The sequence below is a fragment of the Meles meles genome, chromosome 5, assembly GCF_922984935.1.
Source record: "Meles meles chromosome 5, mMelMel3.1 paternal haplotype, whole genome shotgun sequence".
Lineage (NCBI taxonomy): Eukaryota > Metazoa > Chordata > Mammalia > Carnivora > Mustelidae > Meles > Meles meles.
Genome location: NC_060070.1, coordinates 79455298 through 79482325, shown reverse-complemented (window position 1 = coordinate 79482325; position 27028 = coordinate 79455298). Strand labels below are relative to the sequence as shown.

The window sequence follows — 27028 nt, the reverse complement described above, 5'->3', positions numbered from 1 at the left end:
AGGTTGTTGGCTGTAGAGACCTTAATGGGATGGCACCATGGCATTACAGTTGCAGCAATCAACTATAGGCCACCATTCATTTGTTCCAGATTTAAGGAACAAGCCAAATAAGGCTGTTAAATGGAATACCAGTGGAATCAGGGAAGGAGTCACTCATTACCTGTTAAATAACAAGTTTTTAATCCTTGAGGGCCTTCTTTTAAATTACATTGAGTCATGTTAATTATTTAATGGGGTTAGGGGAGTAGGGAGTGAGGGATGGGTCATGAGTTCTTGTTTTGTTAAGCCAGTCATTTTCATCTATTTTTTATTGGGTCAGAGTATCCATGCTCACTATGGGGTATTTTAGGGCAATGAGTGCTATAACCATAGGGAATTTAAGCTAAACAAAATTTCCTATAGTTAAGGAGAATCATACCTCTTTGTGTTCTACCTTATATTCAGTAACTCCCTCATGGTAGGGGATACCATGCTACTTTTAGTGGGATTCAAGGTATAACTGTAATTTTAGTCTTAGTATTTGTTAAGATCAATTGGTGAATTTCTGCAGATAGTAAATTAATTTAGGGGTGCCTGGGTGGCTCAGTCAGTTAAGCATCCAACTCTTGGTTTCAGTTAAGGATATGGGATTGAACCCCATGTTGGGTTCCAGGCAGAGCAGGGGGTCTGCTTAGAGATTCTCTCCTTCTGCCTCTCCCTCACCAATATCTCTCTCTTAAATAAATAAATAAATCTTTAGAAAATTAATTCAGAATCTAGATTATAAAGGCACACAAATCAGTGTCCTTTTACCTTTTGCTATATAAATGTTTCTAGTAAATTTTGGATTTCCAGTGAGGTCAAATTATGGACCTTTGTTTTAAGTTGTTTCTTGTTGGTTTTCTCTCCCTGTATTCAGGGTTCTTTCTTTCTTTTCTTTTTTTGATTTATCTTATTATTGTTGTTTGGTCACTGGATATAGGTGAGGAATGAGGGTAAGGTGGGAATGGTGCTCTCTACTATCATATTTATAAGTTTCTTCCCCCAGAGAACCTCAAATCAGTATCGTCAGGTTCGGGGACATCCCCAATAGCAGTAGTTGGTTTATAGACCATGGGCTTAAATTCAGTTTGAATTAACCCCTTCATGATGCCACAAGGGTGCCATGGGTGTTTTGTGGAGGATTAGGATCTTTGTTGCAACAGAAACGTGGGGAGCAGAGTGGTGTAGGGGAAGAGTTGCGGGTCTACTACCAGGCTTGTTGGATCAAAACCCTCCTCTGCTGTGGCCCCACCTCCTCTTCATGTGGGATTCTTTTTTTTTTTTCCTCTGTTCAAATTCCACAAATTTGAAATATTTTAGGTTTTTAGCCATGTAAAGTTGCAGCTTTTAGTTTCTGTCTGTACAATCACCTATAGTGCACACCTCCGGGGTATTTATGGGGAAAGTTTCAGAGCTTGGTAGCCTCCTTTGTCGGGGGTTGCCTCTTTGTCCAGGGAATTCCAGTCTTCCTGAAATCAAGGTCCATATCCAGTAAACTCATTTTGTCTATGGCTTGGATGGAGACCATAAGGCCAAAGATTAGTCCTTTGGTGTGTTGGTAGACAGGAATACTGAGCAAAACCTAGGTACATTGGCTGTGAGTTTTGTTTTGGGAGAGCAGTTGAGTACCAATGTTCCTTCCTCCCCCTACCTTTTTTTTTTTCCACCAGCCCCTGGGCCACAGGCCAAGATGGATGTGCACCTCGATACTCCTGAGGGTCAGGAGAGCTCAAGCAACAGTGGCAAGGGGAGCAGCAGCACAGGAAACCAGCAAGGTCACTACCCTTGCACGAACAACTGGGATGCCATGCTTAATTCTCTATGGGGTGGTGTATCTCCTTTCTTTCCACAAATCTCACAAAAGGCTATCTGTGGGCCTGTCCCAGAGATGAACAATTACAATGTCTGTATAGCTTCCCAAGCAGCTGGTGATAGTCACCAGGCCAGACACAGTGACTTAGGCTGCTCCTTGGTAAGCAAAGACGACCTGCCAAACAGACTAAACCTGACATGACCAGGTTATAGCAGGATGCAGTGAAATAACAATTCTTACCTTGGGGACAAGCGAGTTTTAGGGTGGAAAGTGATAGCAATGCCTAGCAAAGACAACAGAATACCCAAATCTGCCAACAATTAGCTCTACTTTCCCAGGCAGCCTTACCACATCACAGAATCAGTTTAGTTAACCAAAGAGCAGTTAATTGAGGCTGACCAGGTGTCCTCAGTCATGGTGGAGCATGTCATGTGGTTTGGGACACAGTGATTTCTTATTCGCCCCATTTGTAAGGGAGAGATTCCTGCCCTGTGGATATGGGAGTAGCTAAACATTCAGCACTTGCCACTGAACAGATGAGATTGACAGCAAATTTTTAGTCACATGTATTTATAGCTCAGGGAGAAGGATATTGAAGCCCACGCAGGGCTTCACAGGGATTGTACTTAGACACAGAGTAACCACCGAGGATGATAGGAGGCAGACTTTGTAGTAATATGAGTGTGTGATGCCTCCTGGTTCCTACAAGATGATATGATTGGTTTGTTTGAATATTCCACAGGCTTGCAAAAGGATAATTAGAAACTGTGCCTGGTCTCTCTGATTGTTTGGCTAGCATACCTTATCCTTGAGAACAGAGTGAGGAGGGAAACTTTTATATTTAGGCTATTTGAAGCCCTCCCAATTTTACCATATGTCAAGGCAGCATATAATATTGAGCCTTAATTTTAGGCTTTATACCACATGGAGAAATGAATTCTGTGTATGATTGTGAATTGGTTGGAAATTTACCCCAGAGAGATAAATTTTAATGTAGAAATGAATGATTACACTTGAAATCGCAAGACTGTTTTCTTCTCTGAAGGGATCTGTGAATTAAAATCAGTTCTGTTAAAGAATAATGCATTTATATCATTGCACATCTGTTTTTTGACTGAATAAAATGAGTATCTTGCTATTACTTGGATAAAAAAATTACTGAGGAACACCTGGCTGGTACAGTTGGTAGAGAATCCAACTCTTGATCATAGGGTTATAAGTTTGAGCCCCATGTTGGATATAGAGATCACTTAGAATATAAAAATAAAATAAAACCCCTTTGTCTCCACCACTATACCATCAAACAAGACAGTGAGCATTATTTAAAAATATATTGAAACTTAACTAGAACTCCCTTTTATAAAATAATGGAAAATTTAATGTCCTTTAGAAAGCCCTAATACACAATGCTCTACAATGTAGGATATATTTTTTAAAAATTTTTTAGATTTTACTTATTTATGTATTTATTTAGAGAATGCACACATGCTTGGGGGAGGGAAGTGGGAGAGGGAGAGAGAGAATCTTAAGCAAACTCCATGCCCATCATGGATCCCTATGCAGGGCTTTTGCTTAGGACCCTGAGATCATGACTGAACAAAAATCAAGAATTAGACGCCTAACTGACTGAGCCACACAGGTGCCCCCTTTTCAAATTTTTTTAAAATGGATGCTCATGTTGACAAGATTATTTGTCATAATCCCAGAACAATGAAAAATCACAAATCTAGAGGCATGTGAATGGTGTACTCAGTTCCCTGAGTTCCCCATAATTCACAATTTCTGGTTTCAAAAGCCATGCTCTAGGAACAAGGAAAGAAACTTAAGAACCACTCAAGTTGGGAAATCAAATTGAGTCCCTAGTATAAGGCTTAGACTATTGAAGAGTGACATAGTCAGTCCAGCGACAATATGGCAAAACGCTAACCTTCAAAGGAAACTAGTATGGATACTTGCCAGTCTTGTCCTTGACTTGTGTGGAAAAGGAGGGAAAATTCTCCTGATCACTTATTACAAGGGGTTGCAGGTTTGCAACTTTGTAGTGTGAAAAATTTCATGCTGAGAATTTAAGGCTAACCAATTTGGTAGTGCTCCCAGACCCCAGTAGAGGCAAGTTCAGAGCCTGTATAAAGGAAAACACTTTAATTAGGGTCTCAGGTAATTTCAAGGAAAAAGTTTTTTAAAAATGTAAGTTTACAACCATAAATCATAAAACATGCAAGGAAATAAGCCACAATGAGATGGATTATACAGTTTATAGATTCTACAACATAATTAAAGTTTAGATTATACAGTTTACCGATTATACAACATAATCACAGTATAAAGAATTCAGATATTAGGATTATTCATAAAAATTTTTAAAAATAGACAATACATTTGAAAAGATAAATGAGGGTATTTAAATTATGTGTGAATAAAGAACAAAATATACAGTGAGGCAGACTTGAAAAAGAGCAAAACAGATTGTCTATAAATGGAAAATATAGATTAAAACTTGATGTGTAGTTTATGTGGCAGATTAGACATAGATGAAGTGATAACTAGTGAATGGGAAGATAGGTTGGAAGACATTATGCAGAATATAGCACAGAGAAACGAAAGAAAGGGAAACTATGAAAGGTTGAGAGACATGGTTAATAGACTGTCTATCTCATGTGTCTAATTGGAATTCCCAAGGAAATAAGAAAGGATTAAAGTGGTATTCAAATAAATACCAACTGAGAATTTTCCAGAATTGATGAAAGTCTTAAATTCAGGAATACTAACAAATCTTAAGAAGGATAAAAAAAAAAAAAAAAAAAAAAGGTTCTTAGGCACCTTGTATGACATTGCAGGACACCAAAGAGATAAATCCTCAAAATAAGCCAGAAAAATAGACTCCACAAACTACCAAAATGGTATATCAGTTATGCCATCAGTGTATTAGTCAGGGTTCTCTAGAAAAACAGAACCAATCAGGTATATATTTATTATAAAGAATTGGCTCATGCTATTATGGAGATTGATAAATTCCAAGGTCTGTGGTCAGACCCAATCTAGACACCCAGGAGAGACAATGGTATAGTTCCCTTCCACGTCTGAGGCCCTGAGAAGCTGAAGAGTGATGGTTTAAGTTTCAGGCTAAGTGTAAAGACATCAGAGAGATTGATGCCCTAGCTGGGGCCTGAGATAGGCAGAGAGAGAAAATTCTTCCTTATTTAGTCTTTTATTATATCGAGGAATTCAGTGGATTGGACGATGACCATCCACATTGGAGAAGGCAATCTTCTTTACTCAGTCCGTTGACCTAAATGTTAATTCCAGAAACACCCTGGAATTAACATACCCAGAATATTGTTTGAACAAACACTAGGAACCCTATGGCTGAGCCAAGTTGCCACATAAAATTATCGTATTCAACAACTTCTTAACAACAAAAATGGAATAAATTATGTTACTATTGTGAAGTGCCTGGAGAAGGTAACTTCAACCTAGTGTATGAAGATGAGGATAAAATAGATCTTTTCAGACATAGAAACCATTGGTTTCCCCAAAGGAATTTCTAAAAGCTATACTTTAAGGGAAAGGGGGAATTATCTCAGAATTGCAATGTATATAAAAAAAATGTCATGGAAATACAGTGAATACAGTGGTAATATGGATATAAAGAAGACAGTAGTTCTTAAATACATGCTGAAATATTTGATGTGAGTGTTATATCAGAAGCTTCCTTTCAAATGACTGAGAAAAATTGTGTGTATGTTTACAGAGAGAGAGTAAATATAGCTGTTAACAATTCTTGAAATCAAATGGAGGTTACACACTGTTCTTTCAACTTATCTGTATGGCAATATTTAAATACAAAATTCAAGGGAAGACACCATAACTTGAAGTCACTTATTTAATAATCCTAGAATTTTGTCACAAATTATGATAAGCCCCATCTGTTTTTTCCATGATGAACAATCTTCCCATCAATGTCAGTATCTAGTTTTCTGGTGTTTCCTCTCTGTGCATCCTCCAAGATCACCAGCAATGGTTCAGTGACCACCACATCACTAGCTTTGCTTTTTTCAGCAATCAAGGACCCATAGGTATATGTGTCTATTTTTGGAATCTCTATTTTATTCTATTATGCTGTTTATCCTTGAAGAATGCCATTTTATCTTAATATCTAATATTTGTAATGAATCTTTATATCTGATGATCGAAGTCCTAGTATCTTGCACTGAATGAAGGATGCTCAATAACAGTTGGCTGAATGAAGGCTGAGTCTCTGTTCAACAAATATTTGGTGAGATGTAATAGAAGGAGCAGTGTATGAGGTGTCAGATGGAATGGGTTCTGGTCTTGCCTCTGTCACTCGCTAGCTCTGTTCCTTAGCCAAATCATTTCATTTTTATGATCCTCAGTTTTCTTACCTTTAAAACGAAGATAGTATTGATCAACCCATGGTAAAGAATCACATGCACTGTATCTCACTAAAGTGATTTAAAATGGTGTGTGCTGAACACATGCTTATGCCTTTTTTCACATAATGAAAATCTTCATCATAAGAAATATAGAAAACACAAAGTTAAGCAAGAGACTAGAAATCATGTATAATGACACCACTCACAAACAACTACTGTTAAAATTTTGGATATTTCCATGTTTTTCTGTGCAACTGTTTTGAGAATTATTGTATATACTGGCTTTGAACTTTTTTATTATACCTATTGAATATATTTTAGATACCATTTTTCATGAAGATTCATTTTTTTCTTATGAACTTATATAATATTGAAACATAGTAACAGAATGTATTATTTTTTCAAAAGGCTTTTGTAAAACGTTAGATGCATCCATATAAATAATTTCACTTCTATTAACTTAATTGTAGACAAACATCAATATATATAATTTGATGAACAAAAATATTTCAATGATATAACTTTTCTTTCTGAAGTTATTCGCTATTTGGTTGGGAATTTTTTTTTGCCTATATGACCCAGAAAATCCTCAGAACAGCTTAAAAATTTTTGCTACTGTGACTTTGATTGAATTTTTTGCTTGATGAAACACTAAAATGATTTCTTCTTCTGCAAAGAAAAATAAAATACTGAAAAGAACTTAGGAGACAAATCAGAGCTTGAAAAGGCCCAATCATTTCCTCATTTTTCTCAGTTGGAAGAAGAAAAAAAGAAATGAAAATGAAATGTATTCAAAAAGGGACTAAAAGACATCCCAAAGAATTTTTTTTTTTTTTTTTTACTTTGATGAAATAGGAGAAAAAGACATTACTGGAACTTTTTAAGTTGTTTACATTTAAAAAAGCATCTTACCTATAAATCAACTTTATCCAATTTAATTAAGGAAAGGTTTGTGAATGATTTCAGTCCTCAGTCATGTTTTTCATGTTTGAGCTTGTGGCTCTGTTTTAAATAGTTAGTATATGCTCTGGAATGTTGGCTTTCTAGAAAATTTTCTTTTTTCAAACTTTAAAAATTCAGAATTGTGTTTGCCTGAAAACAATTATATTTTTAAGAGATATGATCAAATGATTTATAGAAGATATGAAAAATCGATATTAAATAAATATATTCTAACTTCAAAATACAGACATGTATCATATTTGGTACATCTCTGTATGTGAATGCTGAAAAAATTCTGGGAGGATATGCTCCAGAATTATAATAGTGCTGTCATTGGATAATGGGTAAAAGGCAACTTCCTTTTTTTCCTTCCAGAAAAATTATCATTTTCCCTAACAATGAGCATATATTATTTTCATATGCAAAAAGAAAATAATCCCTTTTGAAAGAGAGACAAGGAAGGATAATTGTTTAATTCAGTAAACAAACTCTGTATCAGAGTACCTACTGAGTGAATGACAGGCATGACTTAGTGCTGTGGGTACATTAGTAAAAAACCTGTAAAAAGCTAGGCTTACAAAACCTGTGCCTACAGAAACCTGTGCCTTTATGGAGCTTACATTGTAGTAGAGTGAGATAGTAGACAGCAGTGCAATCATAGCAAGTTATAATATGCGTTAAAGTTACTAAGTGCCAAGGGAAAGTAGAGCAAGTTAAGGGAGGTTAGGAGCAACAGGGAGAAGACACTGTTTCAAAAGGGCTGAGGAGCCTTACTGAGAAAGCAGAATTGTCTCACGAATTTTGTGATTCTTCTTTCCTCACCATATAGTGTCGTTACGTTATTCCTCAGATTAAGAATTGTTTTTCAGGTGTCATGAAGAAATTGAGAATTCCAATCACATCTTAACTAGTAATGAAACACTCAAACATGGTTTGTTGCTGGAATTACACAAAATGTTCACCCTTAGGGAGAAACCATGATGAATGGTGTAAGGGAGATTTGGTCTTCTGTGACAGGTGGCTTATCTAGAACAGATACTGCAGAAAGGTAGCCAACTTGGAGGGGCTTGGTGGGGGGGGGGGGCGCAGAATGTAATTTTTTATGCTCTTTTCCCCACCTAAACACCAAATTTCTGGATATATCTCTGCGTTAATCTTTTCTTGTCTTTATAACTTACAATGTCAGAGGCTGTTTCTCGAGCCAAAGGAAAAGCCTCCTTTAACAGGATAATCAATGTTTACAATGATAATCTATTATAGTGCCTATGAATTAATATGATCGATTTCTAAACAAATTTCATTTGTGTGGTCGTTAACTGAGCACATTTATATCCATTAGTTTGTTGGGTTCCAAGGTAGTAAAATAGGTAATATTAATTCTACTTTTGATAAATGTGGAAACTTAATTAACAGAGAAGTTAAATGTCTTATTGAAAGTTGCAAGTTTATTAGAAGGCAATGCAAGATTCCACTACATGCTCACTTGGAGGTGACCAAAATTTCCATTGTGCCATTTGGACTGCTTAATAAATATGAGGACTAATTTAAGGGCAGTCATTCCAAGGGTATATTAAGGTAGTCCAGTAATGCTGTCATTTCTCAAACCTCTGCTTTGAAATCTCGAAATAGAATTCTTTGGAGTATATGCAAATCTAAATTACTTAAGGAAGCTTTGAAAAAATCCTGAAGTCATTTCAGTACAAAAAAATGGGTGATCAGTTGGGATAGTTTTTAACTAAAACGGTTTACTATAAAATATAATGTTATATTTTAAATGTAGCATTATTCTTCCATTATATTATATAAGAGTATAAAGTGGGTTACACTGATGAAATCACAAAAATATTTTAGGAGGTGGAATACATGTGTAGCTTCCTAAAGGAATGGTTTTGATGAATATGGCACACACGCACACACACACATATAAATATATATATAAATTTGTATACGTCAGTAAAATTAGTTCTCTTGTATCACTGCATTTTTCCTTTTGAAGACAGATAAGCATATATAAGTTATAAAAATTTTCTGAAATAAAAGCATACAGTTTAAAGTGTCCAAGCTTGGGGTGCATGGGTGGCTTCGCTGGTTAAACGTCTGCCCAGGGTCCTGGGATCTGGCCCTACGTAGGACTCCCTGCTCTGTGGAGAGCCTGCCTCTCCTCCTCCCTCTTGCCTGCCGCTCTGCCTGCTTGTGCTCTCTTTCTCTCTCTCTGTCAAATAAATAAATATAATCTTTAAAAAAATAATAAATTGTCCAAGCTTAAGCTATTCCTTCAGATGACCTTCACACTGAAGAAAAATTATGGAACTATTTTTTGTCATAGATGTACCACTCTCAATAATAATATCAGGCAAAGAAAATAAGCCCAGAGGATGAAAAGCTCTATTTCTCCTTTTGTTGAGAATGAAAATGGTAAAAGAGAATTTGTTGAATGAGTTAAAAGTATAGGATCTGGGCTATTTAAAGTGTTAGAGGACTGGGGCCCCTGGGTGGCTCAGTGGGTTAAGCCTCTGCCTTTGGCTCAGATCATGATCTCAGGGTCCTGGGATGGAGCCCCAAATCAGGCTCCCTGCTCAGCGGGGAGCCTGCTTCTCTCTCTCTCTCTGTCTGCCTCTCTGCCTGCTTGTAATCTCTCTCTCTCTCTGTGTCAAATAAATAAGTAAAATCTTAAAAAAAATAAAGTGTTAGAGGACTGCATATTTGTACGAGGGAAAGCTGATACAATTGTGTCTAACCAACTTTGGTAGGGCAGTTTGTTCAGTTTAATGTTTCTGAATCCCTTCCAGAGACCGGATGTCTGAAGAGTGTAACTATTCAGATGCCTTGGGTGAGGGTGATTCCAGAAGAGTTTTTGCATTAACTTCTGCTCTGCATGTGACAGTTGATGGTACCCACACAGGCAAAGCATTGTATTTGCCACTAGGCTACATCCTGCCCCCAAAGCTACTTTACTGGTAATGTCATAAAATTCATTTTAATATTTGATTAACTGAACTTTCAGTCTTTATTGAGAATATTAATAATTAAAGGCACGATCACTAGCTATGTTTGCCTGCCCCAAATTTATAGATATCGGCTATTAATTCAGTATTTATTGAATTTATTAGATAACTATGTGTCAGCCCATGTACTACGTAGAGAGATACAAAGGCATTTCTACCATGACCACGTTGGTCAGATTAACTTCCCTTTTCCTCCTTCCTCTTGATGTCATCAAAAGTCGCTTGACATTTTAAAACCACCGTCTCACTAAAAAAGGAACTGACTTTTTAGAACTTCCTTTGAACTCCCCTGCACGGACAGATTGTGTTCACTCTAACATGGGAATGGTGCACTCAAACCATAGGATCCTCAAAATTATTTCATTTTCGCAGTAGTGCAAATTCAGTTCTTGGGCTTTTGTGAGCTTGGAAAATCTTTGTGCCTTTTTTGAAATCTAAGAACATTTTGTGTCCGAAAACGGTCGGAAAAGGCGAAGATGAGAAGTGGATGATCTGAGAGCAGTCTCTTGCTGGAATTTGCTCGCTCTTTCTCTGGGACCCCCCACTCTGCAGTTCTGTCCCATCTTCTCTTTCGGAAGTAAGCACTCCCTCCCCTGTGCACGTCCCAGAGCTGCCTGGCTTGTGGCCTGTCTAGGTCTCCAGCTGAGGCAAGGGAGATCCTTACTGGCAAGCAGCAGAGTGCTTTGCACACAATTGGTGTTAAATAAGTACGTTCTGAGTCGAATACAAGTACTTTCTTTAGTAGCCTGCAGTACCTTAATAAAATAAGAAAACAATGATATTTGTGTCCCTTGAATGGAAAGGAGAATGTGAGAAATACATGAGAATGAAGGAGTACAGGCAGGGTGTGAGGTAAAGTGGGGGAAAAAATGAGAATGGTTTGTTCTAAGTCAAGCTAAGCCATCTCAATTCTGATCACTCAGAAAGATAGAAATAAAAAGGTGGGAAGTAAAGGGCTAAAACTACGTCAGACGTAAGATAGGAGGGATGCTCTGCTACAACTTACAACCATTTAGAATGACGTTCATCTGAAGGAGAACTGAAAATATCACTGTGTGTCCTGGATACCACCCACCACGCATAACACCCACATGCACAGATGTGCTACCCAAGATAATGTACTGATAATTAGGGAAATCTGTTTTGGAGAGGAGCAGGGGGAGTCATGATAATGGCAGAAAGAGGACTGTCTGGACTTAGAAAAGACTTTGACACAAACTGGCTGCATTATGGTAAATCATTCAAGTGTTTGGGTCTATACCATTTACATGGAATTGGGGAAGCTGCAAGGGGTACTGGGAGGCCTGTGGCAAGCGAACTCCCTATAATCCTTGATGGAGGGTGTGTTTCCAGTAATTTTTTCTAGCAGGAAATGAAAAAGTAGGATGACCAGTTAAATGTGGACCCTTACACTCAAGGAGATTGAAGTTCTTATCTTTATCCACATCAGTCCACATTATTATTCTAAGTGACCCTATCTTAGCATAACAATGTTAATTGTGTCAGAAGGGTATTCAAATATGTGAATTACTTTATCTGGAAGATTTTAAGAAAGTCAATTTGCCTTTATATTTAGAATTCTATAGGTTTCGATTGTCCAAAAATTCTGCGTGGTAGAAATAGCTTTCATGTGCCTACAAATGTATATTGAAGGGTTTAATCATTCATTTATGTTGAAATCATTATCAGAAAAAAATCTAAGCATGAAAAATAATATGTGTGTCAACAGACAAGAAGTTGAATTTCCTTTGCATGTACTTGAGGCACAGAAACTCCCTATGTGGAGGAATTACCAAAAAAAAAAAAAAAAAAAGGAAGGTCTCTAAGTTAAAAAAAAAAATCATTTTTATACAGGTATATGTTTCATGTTAGCTCTGTTTAGCCTAAAATGGTCTTAGTACTTACTTAGGTGAGTAGATGTGTTAGGATTCCCATTTTTAGAGGTGGATACTTTTACTTAACAGGAGTTGAGGTCAGGAAAGCGACTGAAAAGATTAGAATGTGTTTGATCTCACCAGACTGTGGGTTCCTCTTTGAGCTTGTGGGCCTAGCACAGGGCCTGGCACTTAATAATTTAGCAGGAGCTTGATAAATGTCGACTGGATGAATAAATAATTATCCGTTTTTGTTGGTGCACATTAAGAGGCAATTACTACGTTTCTCTGACCTTGTTTGGAAGAAGTTTTCATACTCCAGAACAGAAAATCTTGCAAAATAAGAGCTGTAAGCAGAGAACTGAAGAAATAGAGCATGAGGTATTAAGGTGCTGAAACCTGGAAAAAGAGAGAGACATCAACAGAGACCAGTCTGTGTCTCGCGCTATCTCATCCTCTCTTTCTTATGACCAGGAAAAGCACTGATTTTCCAAAATATATGTTCTTCATTGTTACTTTAAGTGTTTTTTTCAGAGAGCCTGACTCATACCTCCAGGGAACTGATTAACGGGTAAGAAGTTTATTTCAAGTCCTACATGCAGAATGAGTTTCACTGTAGGAGGTGAAGTGAGTGATACCGATCCAGAGATTAGAGAAAAGGTAACCAGCTCCTTGCAGTCTCCGCTTCAGGGAACTTGAGAAGAGAGTGAGTGTGAGCTCTGAGGCTGGAACATCTCAGCTAGGAGAGAAAGAAGCTGCAAAAACTTTAGTTCCTGTTTATACTTTTAACCTACTAACTCACTCCTTTCTTAGCTCACTGGGAGCCTACCAGTGACTTTTATATACACAAATACACATGCATACCTACATGTGTATATATAAGTACACATGTCTTATAGATTTGTATTCTTCCAGTGCTTCATTTAGCTGGAACATGTTTGTCCTCTTCATGCTGATGTTGCATTTTCGATATGACAGAGCTGCAGATGCTGGCGTATGTGTCTATATGACTGAGTAATGGGCTTTTGTTCAGGCACCTTGAAAATTGTGTATTTCCAAAAGAGATGAAAGAGATGAAAATTACATCACCTTGCTAGGGGCATGCAAGGACTTCTGTGAAATCTCCAAATGTCCAAATGGTTTCCACTCTTGTAATCATCCACAGTTGACAAAGCAGAACTCGTCCAGATTCCCTACTAATTCTGTAGAAGAAAAAGAGGAAGAGTTGTTAGTGAGTCAGCTGCCTTAGTGCGCAAACATAAACATAATTAGCTTTTCAAGCCCAGAAAATTAGAAGAACTTGGAAGTTAATCTCTCTTCTGTGTTTATTTATTAGTACTATTTCCTCATCTTTCTATGGGTTATGTTACAAAGCATTTGAGGAGAGCAGTTTTCTCTCCCTATAACGTTGACCAAGAAAGGATTCACTGAAAATTAAAGCAAACAGACATTTATTTGGGTAATTAGAATTGCAATTTGGGAAAAACAAATTCAGGTAGACACCTAAATTGTGTTCCAACGAAGACCGGGGGGGGGGGGGGGAGCAGAGATGTAAATATGGAAGGATAGGAGTGTAGCTTTCATTTAGGTCCTCTTTGCAAAAGAGGAATTGAAAAATTAACTGGGATTGGTTGTGTATGCAAATGAAGGACTGACACTTGTTAAACCGAATTGGCTCCTTTAGAAGTGAAGCACCAGGGGTGATCCAGTTGCCATGGTGAGGAGGAAGTTAAGTCTAGGCTGAGGGCTTGCAGCTGGCTTAAAAGCTCAGAAAGTTTGGGCACCTGGGTGGCTCAGTTGGTTAAGTGACTGCCTTTGGCTCAGGTTGTGATCCCAGGGTACTGGGGGATAGAGCCTTGCATGGGGCTCCCTGCCCAGTGGGGAGTCTGCTTCTCCCTCTCCCTCCTGGTGCTCTGCCCACTTGTGCTCTCATACTCTCTCTGTCAAATAAATAAATAAAATTTTAAGATAAATTTCATAGTTTCTCTGTTGAGGGTGTGCATAAATTTCTCTCCTCTTATGGCCTCCTAACAACCCTATTTTAAAAGGAGACTCTCTTAACTAGGCTTGCTTGCTCCATTTTGAAATCTTCTTTTACAATGTATATAATCATCCCTCTAAAAAAATTAGACATATGTAATCAATGTTGCATAGGACAATAATGACAGGCAGGTAAGATGACTCTCTGTTACAGGAAGAAACTTACAGATACACTATTTTCAGTTAAATTGTCAAAGTGTTACTTTTAGAGACTTTCTCTGCTAGAATATCTGTGTGTTCTTAATTTTGTCAGGTGACTGTATTTCAGTACTATTAAGTTACAATAATATATGCTTATTATTACAAGTTAACATATGTAAGGAAGTACCAACAAATGGTTAACATTCTTCTTGCTCTCTCTTACATTTTCAACTAGGGTTTTTATTCTTTTTACAAAGTTGAGATCATATTGCATTCATTACTTCCCCTCCTCCACACTGTGTTACTTTTAAAATTTGCTTCATTTTGCATTGTGTCATGGACACATCTCTGTAGGTAGATCTGTAGGTAGATCTAACTAAACTTAACACATTCTTTGTAGCTAATATAACATAGTTTATTCAACCATTCTTCCCTCACAGACTTTTAGATTATTTCCAATGCTACAGTAAATCTCCTTGCCAGAGAAATCAGAAGAGTCCATTTGAGAATGACCCTGTGGGTTCCAGAGTTCCCTCCACGCAGTGATCTCTAAGTCATGGACACGTTCTGTTAGGAAGATGAGTTGACTTTTCACAGCAGACATCTCCCTCTCCCCACAGCCCTGGAGGGCTGGGCTGGGTGAACTGCTGTTTTGTGGAGGAGCCTGGCATCCTGGTCACTCAGCCCTGGTGTCAGTGGCAGGCTCTGAAAGGAAGACGGTCCTGGGAAGAGGGAGAGCTTTGAAATGACAAAGTAAAGCTCCGGGGTAAAGCAGGCTCTCATGGCTTGGCCTCCCTGCACATCCAATTCTGTTTCTGATCTTAAAATGGTAGTTAACAAATATAACTTTGACAAACTTTTAGAGAGTTTTATGATGATCTTATTTTCTGACACTAATAGACAAAAAAGGAGTCATTTAGAAAGACCATGTCTGAAGTAATAATGTAAAGGTAAAAACAAAAACTTCTAAAATAGCATCCAATAGCCAAGAAGCCTTGAAATAAACGTGGAGACCAGAATTTCTTCTTCCATGTTAACGGCCTACTCTACAGGCCACCTTTTGGATGTTCCCTTTTGATATACAAATTCTAATTCAATACTTCTTTAACACAGACCATCTTACTAAAGAAGTTTCCTCACTTCATTTAATGTAAAATATATAGCATTTAAGTATTCTAAATAGCATATCTTAATATCTTTATATGTTTTGTTATCTTCAACTTTAAGATTTTAGACTCTCAGGTCAGTAGTCATCAAAGTATTCATAGAACTGGTCCTCGAGTCTTAGCATAGTTAACTTATTGATGTGACGCAGGAAGGTGCGCCACAGAAATAAACATTTGATCATGGCCGTGGCTCCTGATGTGCTGTTAACGGGCTGAGGACACACTGGAAGCCTGTAAATGGGGTCTCTTTCCAAACTTGGTGTCAGGCACCTCTCACGAACTATGGAGAAGAGCTCTATAACTGACATTCCTGTATTATAGATAACTAGACATTTAAGCCAGAAAGGAATACCTGTGAAGAGATAGGGAATCTCTCCCTCCCCCTCTCCCTCACGAACCCACACACGTACATACATACGCATAGACATAATTTTCCCTATTTAAAAAGTAATGAAGGACAGAATCAAAAGTAGCTATTATTCTGTGTCTGTCTATACCTATCACAGGGATTTGGAAAGATAATTTTGTGGTAATCCATGTCATCGTGCTTTAGCAGTGACGTGAAACCGGAGGTGCTTGCTTGCGTGCTGTAGTAGCAGCTGTGCAACTCCCAGGTAATCATTTAACCTCTCTGAGCTCTGGGCTCCATATCCATGTAGGGAGGGTTATTTCTTACTCCCTCATAGGATTATTAGGAGGTTCAAAATGAGATAATAGATAGAAAAATGTCCATGTTGAATTGAACGAACTAGTTTTCCTCTTAGGAGACTTAAGTGGCCTTCCACTATGAAGATGTTTCTTGGTAGGATTAAAGGGATACATAGAATGGCAGTGGAGTAAATAAAACTTTGCAATGTGAATGATGATACCAATAAACAAACATGGTTTTAGACTTACGAGGAATTTCAGTATGTTTTATCTTATTAGTTCTTCACAAGAATACTGTGAATCAGGCTAATATTTTTACACCCATTACACAGAAAGGAACTGTGACTCAGAGAAATTAAATGAATTAGTATCACCTGTAAGCCTGTAATGGCATGAAGTTCTTTTTGACTGACAGTCCAGTGCTCTTTACATTGCTCTGTGCTGTCTGTCAATGCCAGACAGTTGGCAAATACTAAACAGAGAGAAGTCTAATTGGTTCCAAAGTTGTGTCTGAAAATGTAGCCGTGTTCTCAAATTTTCCACGGTTCCTGCAAAAATGCGCCTCTTTGGGGAAGGAGCCCTGCATACTCCTGGACTCCCGAGGCCCACGCTAAGCTCAGCGTGTGTTTCTTGGGTCCGTGGAACCAAAGGAGTTGTGATTCTAATATGAAATGCACCGAGTTTTGTGACTATTTCACTTTATTTTTAGCATTTCCTGAATCAGAGTTAAGCAGTTGGAAAGGGTTCCCTTCCAGCAACGGTGAAAAGCTTGGTTTGCTCTGTGTAGTCAAGACTTAACCTATTTCTGCCCTCAAGCACCCTAAGTGATTGACTCCATCCCTTGGTTGATACTCAGCATATTCTGTGGCATGATGGTATCTGTCCTCGCATGTATACCTTCTTTCTCCTCTTTGAGGGCACAAGTCCCCTAAAAACGGAGCGTCTAGTGTCCCTTTGTACTCTCAGGTCCGGGCGGACAGCCTGGGGCTTCATAGGTTCTCCATAGATGCTTGCCCCTGCTGCTGCTGCTTTTGTGATACCACTCAGCGTTGACTTCTTAGGGAAGATTCATTAGAAAACAATCTATGAAAGAGGGTTAGTTTTAGAATAAACAGTGTCTGCTGCCTCCCTGCCTCCCTGCACTGTAAATGATTTCCTAAGACTTCTTTCATAGAGCAATTACTAGAAAGGTAAAGGATGCTTCGGAGAGCACTAGTAATTACCAGGTCCACTCAAAGGTGAGAAAAGGCGATACAGGTTCTACTCTCCTAAATACAAACACGAGGCTGTTGAAAATTAGCTCTGAGAATCCAGCAGACCAAAATACTCAGCTGTCACTGGGACACAACGCCTTTGAGATGAAGTTGAATTTCTTATTTCTAAAGATTAGAAGCTGAGTGTGTTTTGTTGGGGCCCTGCAAATTATAGTGATTTGGTTTCAGCCTGAACAAGCACCACAAACAAATCCTGGCAGGCAGGCTCTCTACAGGAGTGGCCGAACAAGTCAGTTTTCATTTCCTTCCAAGCCCTGGTTAGGCTGATCCATCCACAGAAAAATAGAACAAAAGGCAAGAGATCACTGCCCCCTAAAGCATCCAAGTGGCTTACTGGGCTCAGGGGTTATTTATAGCGAGCTGGTTCACACTGTGCATGCCCGGGTCTAGGCAGCGACTGTGCAAATGTGCGAACCGAGGCTTCAGGACCGCGACAGCAGACATAGATGCAAGGTGCGAGCAACGACTCGATTCGCACACCCGTCGTGGTTTCGGTCTGGCCATGCCTTTCACCACCACTGTGAACGTTTACCTCCCAACAGGCTCATCCTCTTCTTCATGTTACCTTCTATTTGCAGATGCTGCTATGAGGACAGATTCATCCGAAATGACTGATGTGGAGTCTGTGGTCAACAATTTTGCCTCTTCCGCCAGGAGTGGCCGCCGGAATGCCGTGCCGGACATCCAGGGCTCAGCTGGGATGGGCGGGTCCTCAGAGCTGCCCCTCAAACTGGAGGCCCTGTCCGTGAAAGAAGGTAATGCACAAGTTCCCTCCGAAGCCGCAGCCCTCTCTTCTCAGTCCATCCTTGCCTCTGGAGCAGCCTCTCTTATAACTGGTTATAAGTGCTCTTTTTTTCTTACGTGTTCACTAAGATCTCTCGGTTTTTGTTGCAGGCTAAGTGTCATTTTTTAGGCTTTTTGAAAGTGAACAGTTTTATCTTTTTCTCTCCCGATGCGTATGTGCAAGCCGAACATGTATGTATTTGTTGGGCGTGTCTAGTCACGCATAGTGCTGGAAATCGGGGATAAAATGTGAACAAATATAATCCCTTCCCTCAATAAACTTAAAAATTCATCGAGAAACGCTCCGAAATAAAATAGTTTCCCTCCTGTCATCCCCTTAGCAAACCGCTCTGGAAGCTTGTGTTTTGCTATAGTATTCTATAAGCCCTTCTGTGTCTCAGATCTAAGAAGAAGTTTATCATCAGTTAAAGATGAGATCTTTAAGGCAAGTATTTGTATAAAACATAACCATTCTTCAGTGAAAAAAGTTGAATTAAGGACAAAGGGGAGTTGTCAAACCAATGGAGGAAAACTTGGGTTTGTCTCCCCATTGCTTATGTACAGTTCATCTAGCGTCCAGAGTCCAGTCTTCTGGAAATAAACATAAAGATAAGTTCAATAGAGTTTTAAAGAAGCCTTTTTAGTCAGAAAACATTCATGGAGGTTAAAGAAAATTTCAGTTCCAAGTCATTACCAAGATACCTGGGCCTTGTGCCCCATTTAGTCCAAGGTGGGCTTTAGCATGGGTAGAAATTTTTTCCCGCTGACAAGGAGGCAAGAGAGGCCAGCAGCTGCCGCACGCCACTCTATCCATGCAGGTGCCAGAATAAGGCTCTTGGTCCTCTGCCTCAGGACATTGTTTATTACCTGGTAAAGTTACAGCTGTTCTTCCTTTGATCCCTAGGAAATTCGGATGTCTTTGTTTGGCCAGGGACACCTCATGTGTTCCCAGAGATCATTGCCTTTCTCATATGAGACCCTGCACGTAAGAGCAAAAAAAGTGCCTATGTCCATACAAACTATTATCAGATGAGAAAAGGGAAAGAAAGAAAATAAATAAAAAATGGGTGTAGTGGTTTTGGCCTTTTAAGTCTGAAAATGGAATGTGGTTATCAGAATGTGATGTTGCTGTTGAAGGGCCATCCTCAACTAGAGAGGCAGAGAAGCTAAGTTACCTCTTAGTACGACAGGCCTAATTTAAGTGTCCATTTCCCGGACACACACACAAAACCTGATTCTTGACATTACCTCGTTAAATGAAAGAGAAAAAAAATGTGCGGTGGGAGAGTTGGTAGTCTTCACCATTTTATTTTGGCCACTAAAGAGACCGTTATCTGAAAGAATGTTGTTACTATTTTTATATGTTAAAGAACAAAAATTCAACTAAGTAAATTTGAAGACCTAATTGGCTTTATAAAGGGATTCATGAATCGGGCAGCATTCTATCTAGCAAGCAGAGGGGAACCCTGAGGGGCTGTACAAATGGAAAAAGAGTGGGGCAAGGAAGTTACTAGCAAAAGAAGAAAAAAGGATTGTTCCAAGTGAGATCACATACCCTTAGAGGGAAGGGAAAAGGGATTATTAGGTGGATTACTATGTGGTTATTAGCTGGTTTCCATCATATCTGTCTTCTTTGGTTTTTGGTGTTGTTTTTTTGATAAGTATTTTTAGGTGGGAAGAACTATAGGATCTCACAGATCCTGTATCCTGCTTGAAATTAACCTACGTAAAATTTGTCTCATTCATAATTTGCCTTAATCTATCTCTTACAAATTAATAACCATGATGGGGAGGACAATGATGCCTGATAACATATCGGCAAGAAGTGACAGAGGGTGACAGCTGTAAATGTCACAAAGGGCCTTTTTAAAAAAATTATTTTTGTTATCATATAATGTATTCTTTGCCCCAGGGGTACAGGTCTGTGAGTCATCAGTCTTACACCCTTCACAGCACTCACCATAACACATACCCTCCCCAATGTCCATCCTCCAGCCACCCTATCCCTATGACCACCCCCCAACCCGCAACCCTCAGTTTGTTTTGTAAGATTAAGAGTCTCTTATGGTTTATCTCCCTCCCGATCCCATCCTGTTTCATTTTTTCCTTCCCTAACCCCCCACGACAGCCTGCCCTGCCTCTCAAATTCCTCATATCAGGGAGATCATGTGATGATTGTCTTTCTCTGATTGACTTATTTCGCTCAGCATAATACCCTCTAGTTCCATCCATGTTGTCGCAAATGGCAAGATTTCATTTCTTTTGATGGCTGCATAGTATTTCATTGTATGTGTGTGGGTGTGTGTGTGTGTATATATATATATATATATATATATACACACACATACCACATCTTCTTTATCCATTCATTTGTTGATGGACATCTAGGCTCTTTCCGTAGTTTGGCTATTGTGGACATTGCTGCTATAAACATTCACGTGCACATGACAAGGGTCTCTTAACACCCTCTGTCACTATTCATTTGATCCATCATTCAGTTTAGTGCCCAACAGGCGCTAAGCACCATTCTAAAAACTGTGTAGTGGTAAACCAGACAAAGTCTTGATGTCAAGATTTCCAGTGGGACAGTAAAATTATCAACAAGTAAATATATGTCAACAGTGATATGTTCTATCAGAGAATTAAGTAGGATTTGGGTGTAGAGTTACAGTGTGGCTTTAGACTGAGAAATTAGGCCAGCCCTAACTGAAACCTGAATGAAAAAGGTGTGTTTTGAATCACAACTGAAGGGAGCAGCAGGCACATGACGATCAGCAGTAAGCGTGGTCTTGGCAGAAGGAGCAGCTGGTAAAAAGCTCTTAGAGTGGACACGCCTCCAAATCCTTTGTCTCTCCCTCTCTCTCTGATCCTCACCACACCACCCTTCAATTTCAGGATCACAAATGACATTGTCTCGGATGCAATCAGTGATCAGTTCTTTTTTTTTTTTTTTTTTTTTAAGATTTTTATTTATTTTTATTTATTTGACAGAGAGAGATCACAAGTAGGCAGAGAGGCAGGCAGAGAGAGTGAGAGGGAAGCAGGCTCCCCGCCGAGCAGAGAGCCCGATGCGGGACTCGATCCCAGGACCCTGAGATCATGACCTGAGCCGAAGGCAGCGGCTTAAACCACTGAGCCACCCAGGCGCCCCTCAGTGATCAGTTCTTAGTCTCCACCCTGCATGATCTCCTGGCAGTTGTATCTTGGTGGATCACACCCTCTTCCTTTGGCTTCCTGGACCCTCCCCTCTCCAGGATTTCTTCCTGCTTCACTGACTGTTCTTCTCTCTCCTGTTGTTTCTTTATGTCCGCTATCTCTGAGTGAATTAGATGGTACCAGAACTCAATCTTTGACCTCTTCTCTATCAGCATTCCCTCCTCTTGAGATATCATTTGATTTCACCGGGATAATATCATCTTCCTGATTACTCATAGATTTGTTATCTCTACCAAGAAGTTCCTCAGACTTCACACTCATAAGTCTATCTGCCTACTTGGCCTCTCTGCTTGGCTATCTAACAGGAATCTCCAACTTCATGAGTAGGAAGGAGAACTCCAGATATTCTCCCTGACACCTGCTCTTCTTGCCTCTTCTCCATCTGGGTGAATGGGAGTTTGACGCGTCCAGGGGCTAGAGCCAAAACCTTGGAATTATCCTTGTCTCCCCTCTTTCTCTCAACTTTATATCTAATCTGTCTGCAAAAATTGTTGGCTCTACTTTAACATTTGTCCAGACAGCTGCCATTTTTCACCTAAAATATGAGGTCTCTTGGTACCTCTCTGACTCCATCTTCCAGTCCTTTTTCTCCCTTCTGTTCCACTTGCAGTTCCTTCCTGCACACTGATGCCTTTGACGTTGCTGTTCCCTCTGCCGGGATGAGCACTCTCCCTGCTACTGGTGTCGCTCACCCCTCCCCTTCTCAGGTCTTCACTCACATGCCCTTTCTCCCCAGACAATCCTACGTATAACCGTAACCTCCAGGCCCCAAGACTTCTTGACAATTCCTATTCTTTAATTTCCTCCATAGCACTCAGGACACCTCATACACCACACATTTTACCTGTTCTGTTTGTTCCTCATATCCCTCATTAGATGTCTCCTGAGAGCTGGAATCCCCCCCCCCCGCCCCACTGCTTGGTACATAATACACGCTTCACACGTATTTCCTGAGTGAAAGTTGAAGAACTGAGTAGAGTCCATCAGATTAAAACTTCAGAGATGCCAGTGATGATTTTAGTAAGCACTTTTGGAGAAGCAGTACAAACTTAATCGTTTCCGTTTAAAACAGAGACAGCAAAAGATGATACATTTTAAAGCATAAAAGGCAAGAGAGTCTGTGGAAGAATTGTGGTTGAAAGAAGGCCTTTGTTAGTGTGAGGTTGGTAGTGACTTGAGGAAATGAGGAGTCGGGAGAAAGGGAAAGTCAGGTGAAAGGCAGGCGGGGATGATTGTTAGAGTCAGCTTCCTGATGAGGCAGAGACAGATAGGATCCCTGATCACGAAGGAATAGACCTGGAATGTCTGAGCAGCACCAGGACCGGCTCCACAGGTGTGGGTGAGTGCGGTTGCACAGGCTGCACAGGGCCCTGGGCTCAGAGGAGATTTGCACTTGGTGTCATGCTCTACTCTTCCTGTCTTGAAGTGGTTTGTCCATGTTTTTTGAACAAGAGATGCTGCATTTCCACTTTGCACAGAGCTCCCATACATTGTGTAGCTGGTCCCGAGGATCGCCTTTTCCATTGTAATAGGAGGAAGGGTAGTAGGAATAAGTACAGACGATGGGTTTTAAAGGTTTGTTGGCAGAAAGTCGAGGGAGCTTTTATCTGATGATAAACCTGAATGATATTTTTATCCCTGTGAAGTAGAAAGTCAGATCATGTCCTAAGAGCAATGGAGTTAGAAAGTGTGAGGAAGTGGGAGAGAGTGTGATACACTATGGGGAGATCATTAAGGGGGTGGGGTATGGAACCACTTGGCAAGGTCCAAATTGTGTCTCTGTGCTTACTAGCCCTGTGACTTGGAGCAAGTCACTTAACCTGCCTGTGCTTTGATGGGCCAGTCTATAAATGGAGATTGTAATAATACCTCAGGAGACTGTTTGGCATGTAATGCTTCTGGAGAGTCGGAGAGAAAGGTAACTAGGAGAATGTAGATTCCCCAAACGATGCATATTTCTTTTCTTCATGTAGTGCCCATATCTAGATTGAGGGGAAAGTGTGTCTGAATCAAGGAGAAAATGATTAAGGGGTATATAAGGATATCCCACTTGTTTCATTGCAGTATAATATGAAATATATTTCACTATATTCTATAAGTGAATGAGATTATTTATTTTTTTAGATGTACAAAAGAAAAATGAAGAAACAACACAAAGGCAATTGGAAACGCCGAAGAAAGAAGAAAAATGAAGGCTCAAAAACTATCAAAAGTACTGAATTTCTGTACATTGAAAGACTTAGTGGCTCTGCATTCCTGAGATATTTGATCTGGTAGTAACTATGGTAACATTGTAGCCCTAAGCAACATGTGTGTATTAGACAGTTTTGTTGTGATGCTACTCACTTGGAATGCAACCATGATGTCCACTGTAGGTTATTAAAAAGCATATTACTTCCAAATTGCACCCAAGGAAAAGGCTAAGAAAGTATGGTCACTTAAATCCGTATCATTATCTATAAACCCAACAAAATCCACTGCTCTCTTTTGGATTTACTTAGCCAGACGTATTTTTAATTCCATCTTTATGACTTGTTTCTTAGTAAATATAAAACAAACACCATTCATTTAAAACTTTATGGAATTTCTAGGACATTATGGTTTTTTTGGTAGGAAGGAATAATGGTCAAAAACACATAGAGAGTATTTGTTTTTTAACCAGAAATGCAGCATTTTCCCCCAAACCCTGAAAGGATTTGGAAAAATTGCAGAAGCTGGACAACCTAAATATCTCTAGGATGTTTTTGTTTGATGCACTTTGCTTCTAGTCTATGTATACTGTGATTTTTCATGTGGACTCTTAGAACACAAAATTTGTGACAAATTGTTTATATGGAACATAACTATTAAATGAATTTCACTATCTTCCTTAACTCGGGTGTATGTGTGTGCATATGTTTTTCTTTACTATTAATTATACAATACAAAACACTTTACTAATTGCTTTATACTGTCTTTTTTTTATTCTTAGGGCTTTTGTGTATTGTGACTTGTTTCTGAAATGATTTCTTCAGGAATGCAGACCTTCATTTTTATATCTTTCCTAAAGTAGCTAACATAATACCTAAATATTTAGTGAATGTTGTAGGTAGAAATAGCAAAATATCTGCTTTTAATATATATTTAAGCATATATTTTGGAACAAAAATAAAACCAAAGTTTTAGTAAATTTTGATTTATTAGACATTTTAGGAAATAATAAAATTCTGTATTTTTAAAAAATGGGCTAATGAATTTATTTTTATTTTCAGATATATATGCATGCTGTTACATTTTATTTGATTGTTGACTTAAGCCATGCCTGTATATAGTTATCAAATAAACTCTTCACTGTTCAAGAAACTTGTTATCGATACAAATCTTAATTTTATCTTCTCACGTATAGCAACTGAAAATTGGCAACACATTTAAAAGGAGGAAATTAGTAAACTCACCTCCTATATATTATTTCATTGACAAAGTCTAACTTAATATCTTACATATGCCAGAGGGGTAGATTTTAAAGAACCCAATTGTTTTCTCAAATACAATTTTTAAATAGAAAAATCTAAATTAATATCTTCAGTGTAGTACTAAATTAATATTCAACAAAATGTATTATAGCCATTAAAACTGTATTTCAGAGCGTTATTGAATGACATGCTATTATGCAAACAGTATAAAGAGTAGGACAATGCTTTATAACTTGCGCGACAGTGACAATTTGGCCTCATAAAGGACATTTGGCAATATCTGGAGACATTTTTGACTGCCCCAACCAGGGTGGGGGCCATGGAGAGAAAGCGCTATTGCCATCTGGTGGGCAGAGACTAGAGATGGTGCTAAGCGGCCAAGCATCATTCAATCCTTGGGGCTAGACACTCCTGGCAAAGAATTATCTATGCGTGTCGGTAGTGCTGAGCTTGAGAAACCCTGGAATAAACTGCTAAGCACGTCACGTGGATTTTTTTTTTTTATTAAGCATTAGTACTTCATTGTCTATGAATTATTAGATAATTCCTATTGTCCAAATGTTTAGTATTTATACAATAATTTCTTTTCTTGATCTGTGTGAGGGAATTATACACATTGAATTCTTTATAAAAACATGATGGCCAGCATCAAATTGAATCTTCATAGCTCCCCTGTTTTCTTACATTTATAAAGGCTCACTTTCTGAAATAATTATTGTTTCTGCCTCATTCTTTTTTTAAAGTTTTTATTTAAATCCTGGTTCGTTAACGTAGAGTGTAGTATTAGTTTCCAGTGTACAATATAGTGATTCAACACATCCATGCAATACCCTGTGCTCATCACAACAAGTGCCTCCTCATCCCCGTGACCTATATTACCCATCCCCCACCCACCTCCCCTCTGGTAACATCAGTTCATTCTCTGAAGTTTAGAGTCTGTGTCTTGGTTTGCTTCTCTCTCTCTTTTTCCCTTTGCTCATTTGTTTTGTTTCACATGAGTGAAATAATATGGTATTTGTCTTTCTTTGACTTAGTTTGCTTAGCATAATACTCTAATACTCTCTAGCTCTGTCCTTGTCATTGCAAATGGCAAGATTTCATTCTTTGTTATGGCTCAGTAATACTCCACCATATATATATATATATATGTATTCCACCATATATATATATACATATCTCCTATCATCAGTCAATGGACGCTTGGGCTATTTCCATAATGTGGCTATTGTAGATAATGCTGCTATAAACATTGAGGTGCATGTATCCCTTTGAATTAGTATTTTTGTATTCGTTGGGTAAATATCTACTGGTGCAATTGCGGGATCATAGGGTAGTTCTATGTTTAACTTTGAGGAACCTCCACACTGTTTTCTATAGGGCTGCACCAGCTTGCATTCCTACCAACAGTGCAAGAGGGTTCCCCTTTCTCGACATCCTCACCAACACCTGTTGTTTCTCTTATTGTTGATTTTAGCCATTCTGACCAGTGTGAGCTGCTATCTCATTGTAGTTTTGATTTGTATTTCCCTGATGATGAGTGATGCTGAGCATTTTTTCATGTCTGTTGTCCAACTGTATGTCTTCTTCGGAAAAATGTCTCTACATGTCTTTTCCCTATTTTTACGTTGGATTAGTTGGTTTCTGGGTATTGAGTTCTCTAAGCATGTGGATTTGGGATTCAAATTACTTGAGTTAGAATTCTAGCTCTGCTACCCACTAGCTCTGTGATCTTGGGCAGTTTATACATCATTTCCAAGTCTCAGCTTTATCCTCTCTAGAATGGTATTAAGAATAGCACATACATTGTAGGATGAGTGAAAGTAGTAAATGAGATAATATATGTAAGACACTTGGCGAATGCCAGCCAAAGAATATTTATTCAGTAAATACTGGCTAACATCATCATCATTTTTATTCCAGATGCTTTACCATTATTCTCTGGTAGTGGAGGTAGTGGGCAACTGAACTTGTTAATTTGGCTATTTTGTGCCTTCCTGTGTGATTTCACAAACATCCCAGTTCTTGGTGCTAGGAGAAGACACTCTAATGGAAATTGATGATTCATAGTAATTACCACATTAATGCCAATTCAGACACACTAACGAGCTGCTGACAGGTGATGAGTATTATCCTTTAACAATGAGTCACCTCACTAATGTTTTATGACAGTTACTGCAACCAAACAGAATTGTGAGTATTTAAATGAGTAACTTATTCCGTGAAAATGTAGAAGGAAAAAAATGAACAACTCTTGGGTCA

The 27028-nt window shown here is 38.8% G+C and overlaps 1 protein-coding gene across 4 annotated transcripts in view; it reads left to right on the top strand.

The window, feature by feature from the left end:
- PKIB (cAMP-dependent protein kinase inhibitor beta) overlaps positions 1–25459 on the top strand; it is a 108523-nt gene extending 83064 nt beyond the window's left edge. For all 4 annotated transcript variants that reach the window (XM_046004221.1, XM_046004220.1, XM_046004218.1 and 1 more), the window contains 2 exons: positions 17897–18073; positions 23442–25459. In XM_046004221.1, coding sequence (XP_045860177.1) covers positions 17905–18073; positions 23442–23509 — 237 coding nt within the window. In that variant the 5' untranslated portion in view covers positions 17897–17904 and the 3' untranslated portion in view covers positions 23510–25459. The remainder of the gene's footprint in view (positions 1–17896; positions 18074–23441) is intronic.
- Positions 25460–27028: the final 1569 nt, after the last annotated feature.